This window comes from Oncorhynchus kisutch, linkage group LG23 (assembly GCF_002021735.2).
Source record: "Oncorhynchus kisutch isolate 150728-3 linkage group LG23, Okis_V2, whole genome shotgun sequence".
NCBI classification, from domain to species: Eukaryota; Metazoa; Chordata; class Actinopteri; order Salmoniformes; family Salmonidae; genus Oncorhynchus; species Oncorhynchus kisutch.
In genome coordinates, this window is record NC_034196.2 from 8,607,339 (window position 1) to 8,613,770 (window position 6,432).

The 6,432-nt window shown below is 42.8% G+C and overlaps 1 protein-coding gene across 3 annotated transcripts; it reads right to left on the reverse strand.

The window, feature by feature from the left end:
• Positions 1-2,287: 2,287 nt before the first annotated feature.
• Positions 2,288-5,621, reverse strand: LOC109868536 (vesicle-associated membrane protein 8). 3 transcript variants are annotated; one of them, XM_020458165.2, is made up of 7 exons: positions 5,495-5,621; positions 5,084-5,226; positions 4,939-5,009; positions 4,761-4,857; positions 4,256-4,357; positions 2,930-3,091; positions 2,288-2,730 (listed from the first exon to the last, which is right to left on the reverse strand). In XM_020458165.2, exons 2-7 carry the CDS (start codon positions 5,159-5,161, stop codon positions 2,587-2,589), a joined length of 654 nt encoding a protein of 217 aa, XP_020313754.2. In that variant the 5' UTR covers positions 5,162-5,226; positions 5,495-5,621; the 3' UTR covers positions 2,288-2,586. The 3 variants fall into 3 exon arrangements, with proteins under 3 accessions (XP_020313754.2, XP_020313753.2, XP_020313757.2); XM_020458164.2 differs by having other exon boundaries at positions 5,362-5,596; XM_020458168.2 differs by lacking the exons at positions 4,256-4,357; positions 4,761-4,857; positions 4,939-5,009; positions 5,084-5,226; positions 5,495-5,621 and adding an exon at positions 3,790-3,952.
• Positions 5,622-6,432: the final 811 nt, after the last annotated feature.

Here is a 6,432-nt window from a genome sequence, read left to right on the forward strand (position 1 = left end):
ATGACAGTGTCTAGGGTTCACTGAGAGTGGAGCGACAAACAAAAAACTTCCAGTCAGCGGAGTTCCTGTGGGTGAAAACAGCTCGATGATGAGAGAGGATGAAGGAAAATGGCAAGAATCGTGCAAGCTAACAGGCGGGCCACAAACAAATAATGTCACAGTACAACAATCTTGTGCAGAATGTAATCTCGGAACGCACAACTTGTCGATCCTTGTCACGGCTGGGTTATCAAATCAAATCAAATCAAATTTTATTGCAGCAGATGACCACGCGTTCACTGACGCTGGACAATTGAGTGGAAAAACATTGTCTGCTCCGACGATTCTGGTTCTTGTTGTGTCATGCTGATGGCAGAGTCAGGATTTGGTGTAAGCAGCATGAGTCCATGGACCCATCCTGCCTGGTGTCAACGGTACAGGCTGGTGGCATTGATGTACTGGTGTAGGGAATATTTTTCTGGCACACTTTAGGTCCTTTGATACCAATTGAGCAACAAACGTTTTTAACACCTTGTAGAATCAATTTCCTGAAGAATTCAGGCTGTTCTGGTGGCAAAGTGGGGTCCGGCCAGTTACTAGATGGATGTACCTAATAAACTGGTCGGTGACTGTAACTCATTGCTAGTGGAGTGTAACTACACGGTAATGGAGTGAACTATTATGGCTGCCAGAGGTGGCCACCATTTACAAATATGAAAATCATCCAGTTTAAGGAATTCAATACACCTTTATACTGTGGGATGAGGTCCCTAAACTGTAACGTTAGTGGTGAGAAATGTTCTAAACTCTTTTTTCAGGACCCTGTCTTTCAAAGATAATTTGTAAAAATCCAAATAACTTGACAGATCTTCATTGTAAAGGGTTTAAACACTGTTTCCCATGCTTGTTCAATGAACCATAAACTATTAATGAACATGCACCTGTGGAACGGTCGTTAAGACACTAACAGCTTACAGACGGTAGGTAATTAAGGTCACAGTTATGAAAACTTAGGACACTTAAAGAGGCCTTTCTACTGACTCTGAAAAACAGTAAAAGAAAGATGCCCAGGGTCCTTGCTTATCTGCGTGAACGTGCCTTAGGCATGCTGCAAGGAGGCATGAGGACTGCAGATGTGGCCAAGGCAATAAATTGCAATGTCCGTACTGTGAGACGCCTAAGACAGCGCTACAGGGAGACAGGACGGACAGCTGATCGTCCTCGCAGTGGCAGACCATGTGTAACAACACCTGCACAGGATCGGTACAACCGAACATCACACCTGCGGGAGAGGTACAGGATGGCAACAGAAACTGCCCGAGTTACACCAGGAATGCACAATCCCTCCATCAGTGCTCAGACTGTCCGCAATAGGCTGAGAGAGGTTGGACTGAGGGCTTGTAGGCCTGTGTAAGGCAGGTCATCACCAGATATCACCGGAAACAACGTCGCCTATGGGCACAAACCCACCGTCGCTGGAGCAGACAGGACTGGCAAAAAGTGCTCTTCACTGACGAGTCGCGGTTCTGTTGTATTGGAGTGTGAGGCGTAGGGCCATTCCTCCCCAGAAATGTCCGGGAACTTGCAGGTGCCTTGATGGTCGAATTTGTGAATATCGTCGAAGGAATGAGCGTTACACCGAGGCCTGTACTCTGGAACGGGATCAATTTGGAGGTGGAGGGTCCGTCATGGTCTGGGGTGGTGTGTCACAGCATCATCGGACTGAGCTCGTTGTCATTGCAGGCAATCTCAACGCTGTGCGTTACAGGGAAGATATCCTCCTCCCTCATGTGGTACCCTTCCTGCAGGCTCATCCTGACATGACCCTCAAGCATGACAATGCCAACAGCCATACTGCTCGTTCTGTACGTGATTTCCTGCAATACAGGAATGTCAGTGTTCTGCCATGGCCAGCGAAGAGCCCAGATCTCAATCCCATTGAGCATGTCTGGGACCTGTTGTATTGGAGTGTGAGGCGTAGGGCCATTCCCCCCAGAAATGTCCGGGAACTTGCAGATGCTTTGGTGGAAGAGTGAGGTAACATCTCACAGCAAGAACGGGCAAATCTGGTGCAGTCCATGAGGAGGAGATGCACTGCAGTACTTAATGCAGCTGGTGGCCACACCAGATACTGACTCTTACTTTTGATTTTGACCCACCCTATGTTCAGGGACACATTATTCCATTTCTGTTAGTCACATGTCTGTGGAACTTGTTCAGTTTGTCTCTCAGTTGTTGAATCTTCTTGTGTTCATACAAATATTTACACATGTTAAGTTTGCTGAAAATAAACGCAGTTGAGAGGGCGTTTCTTTTTTTGCTGAGTTTATATTGTGTATTTAAAAATAAAAAAAATTGACAAACAAACATTATGAAATGTATCTTATTAAATATCAAATGAACAGATCCATATAATCCAAAAACAACCAAACAAATTCCAGGAAGCTTATTTACAGAAGTCGTAATGTGAAATGATATTTTGTCACGTTACTATGCACAATCCGCCTTGGAGGAGACTAAAATAAAATTCAAAAAATGACTCGGTGATCATGGTTTGTCCTTTTCCTCGTGTTGATAATGTAGTACTGTAGGAGTCTGTGAGGTGATTTAACTGGGGATGACACCAGTAGCAAACAGGATGATGAGGATGAGAATGATCAGAACTATCACTCCAATGATGATCATCATCTTGGCGTTCTTCCACCAGTACTTCCGGGCTACCCGCGTGGATGTCCTCTGAAAGGAGTCTGCCTGAAAATGGGAGGAAATGATGAAAAGTTAACTCGAATATAATTGTGTTTCAAGTAAGCTAAAGAAGGAAGAGACAGGAAAGCAAATGCAGCTTGGCTGTTTACAGCCATTCTCCAACCTACAGGAACCGCACTTCCTTATCACCTTGACAGGATAAGAAAAGAAAAAAAAACACAATTGTCTTTTTTAGAATACTTACGGTTGCTTGTAGGTCATGTGTCTTGTCAACCAAGTCATCTAACCTCTCTCCCCTCTCCAGCACTTTGTTAATGTTGTCTTTGAGTATAACTTTGACTTCGTTGACTTGGCCCTGCACCGAGTCCAGCTTAGAGGAGGCTGGCTGTTGAGAACTGTAGACAGCCTACAGAGAGGAGGAGGAAGGGGAGAGAATCCTCTCTGAATAACATCAACATATTAGGTATGGCATACTGTGTAAACATTGTCGTCAGAATAACATGACACGTATCATTACTGTAGGAGAACCATTTTTATGACCAATTTCACCACAGATCATCACATAGACAGAAGGGAATGGAAAAACTGCATTTGTTCACAGTGTGGAAATTTGCATCTGACTTAGCAATGATAACAGTAGCAACATTAAGAGGACTCGTCAATATCAATTCACTTAAAGAAAATGTGCAAAATATAGGAGCCAATACATGATGGGGCAGAATGCAATTCCATGACATTCCAGGATATATCATATGAACATACTGTATCTGAAAGCAGGGCCAAGTGAATGTTGCTTTAGCCCTCAGCCTCAACCATTCCTTTATTGACACTCTCCTGACAAGAAAATCCTTCTCACAGCTAGGTCACTGACTTGTTTAGTCCAAAAGCTTCTTGCAATGTTACGAGATCACTGGACTCAGACATTTACTGACACATGCAAGTCACATGTAAACAATTGTATTCACAGTCTGTTGTTCCTAGTCTCCCGAGTCTTTAACCACTAATGCGCTGCTCACCATAGTGCTAACAGTTCAGATCATTAGTGTGCCCTCAAGGCCTAAAACTGCCTCACGACCTCCACTTGACAAAAGTCAAACTACTTACCATGTCAGAATAGTAGAACACAATTAATATACATCCACAACCACTTCAGAGGGTAACGGTTTCACAAAGACGTTTTATCCAGACTGACGACAAGCATAGTAAATAAAGTCGAGACAGGTAAAGTCGGTCTCAGGCAGCTGTAGGTTGAGACACAGGTTTCACAGGGCGCCTCCCCTCCCTGTAGTTACACATTAACTTCTGCTGCTGCACCGGGTCGCTACCATTGGCCCAACAGTCACTTATCTCTTTACATAGAACTAGGATTAGTAGAAAAGACATTGCTCTTAAACCCACCCCATGAAGATCTTCATAACGTTATATATTTCTATGGCACACCCAATATTGCACGTAGAGCACTTCAGATAGAAAGAGGAAATCTGACTGAGACGATGTGATAAGAATGTATGTCATGTTGTTCTGATCAGGAATTCTCATTCTACTAATTCTATGTGTCTTTAAGACATACCATCAGCTGTCCAAGCACCTGATGCAGGTCAGAGCTGAATTCATACGGCTGGGCAAAGGCCGCTTTCTTTATCAGGGGGCTGTTAGCAAAGAAACTGCAGATCTGGAAGGCAATAAGAAGTGAAGTCGCTTGGTACATAAGCTACACCTGATTTCCATGGCTGGTCACATTCAGAGCTTTCTGTTCAAAACATGAGGCTAGCACCAGGAAGAGCAGGGCATACACTATATTTATGGAAATAAGCTCTGCTCTTGTTATTTTAAAGAGACTTATTTGATCTAGTTGTTTTGACATGCTTAAGTGTTACTGTTTAGGTATCACAGGATGGTTTAGAATGAATTGTATAACTTAGTGACTTCTTTAAAGAGGGTATAACTTGAAGAAAATAAAGAAACCATTTCTTTGGCCATCAAACTGTACCAGTACCCTATGTCTTGTGGTGAACTCTGCCATTGTAACTCGTTATGTAAGACACTACAGTAAAAGATTGTACATGTAAACTGACCTGGTTAAGGAATTCATGGGCCCTCCTGGACTCATAGCTGAGCTCTGTGACACAGACGTAGGACACGCCATCCTCTGACAGGATGTGGTATCTGAACCTGATTTTTAAAACAAACACATTATGGCCAGCACTTGGAATTAAATTTTGCAATGATGTAGTTTGGTAATTGTTATCTCACCCATCCAATTGTATGGACCTTCGATACAGAGCTCCAAACGGAAGCGGTCTCAGAAAACTCAATGCTGCCTCCTACAACCCAGAAATACATCTACAGCTGTGTTAGGAATAATCCCCCTCCCTCTTACACACACAAACTAGCCTACCTGAAACCTTCCACCTCTGAGCGCAAGATCAGCAAGGATGATGTTGCTTCTTTCCACACAGCAATACACTATTGGCATGGTTTTTGGTTGGTTACAAATAGTCACAATTACTCATCTGTGCTGCAGTGTTCTTGTCGGTAAATCTGTCATTTGAGGAGAGTAATTATTGCTTGGTTAATCACCAATGAATTTATGATACGCTAAACTCAGAAATTGCATAGGTTTGCAGCAATTTCACTTTGTTGCTACGGTTATCTTTGTCCGTCTGATGACCCTACCTTGTAGCCTGTGCGCTTGTCACTGTTACTTTGTAACACTTTATTTGATATAATCTAGTTAGGCCTATGTTGGATTCAAAAGCATATGTAAAAGCATAACGTTAGATAGTTTAAAACAGAAATAGTAACGTACATTTTGTTAGCTAGCAAAATGGCTAGACCGTTCCGTTTCCAGGGGACGTTAGAATGTCACGAGACATTTTACTCAGGATTCGAAGGCACATCCATCATCAAGTTGACCAACAGCTGGATGCATGCACATCATATCATGGCCAACAGACGGCGCTATTTTTATTTTGTATTTTATTTAGGATCTTTATTTAACTAGGCAAGTCAGTTAAAGAACAAATTCTTATTTACAATGACGGCCTACAAAAAGGCAAAAGCCCTCCTGCGGAGACGGGGCCTGGTATGAAAACAATTAAAATGAAATACAATATAAATATAGGACAAAACACACATAATTAGAGACAACACTACATAAAGAGAGACCTAAGACAACAACATAGCAAGGCAGCAACACATGACAACACAGCATGGTAGCAACACAACATAACAACAACATGGTACAAACATTATTGGACACAGACAACAGCACAAAGGGCAAGAAGGTAGAGACAACAATACATCACACGAAGCAGTAAGAGTGTCCATGATTGAGTCTTTGAATGAAGAGATTGAGATAAAACTGTCCCGTTTGAGTGTTTGTTGCAGCTCGTTCCAGTCACTAGCTGCAGCGAACTGAACCCAGGGATGTGTGTGCTTTGGGGACCTTTAACAGAATGTGACTAGCAGAACGGGTGTTGTATGTGGAGGATGAGGGCTGCAGTAGATATCTCAGATAGGGGGGAGTGAGGCCTAAGAGGGTTTTATAAATAAGCATCAACCAGTGGGTCTTGGCGACGGATATACAGAGATGATCAGTTTACAGAGTAGAATAGAGTGCAGTGATGTGTCCTATATGCAGTGAACTTCAATCTTCGCCTACTCTAGATGTATAAATGTAATAATCATTCATCAATAGTATGTATGGCACCTGTTTCCGTTCTAACCTCAAATCCAAGTCAAGCT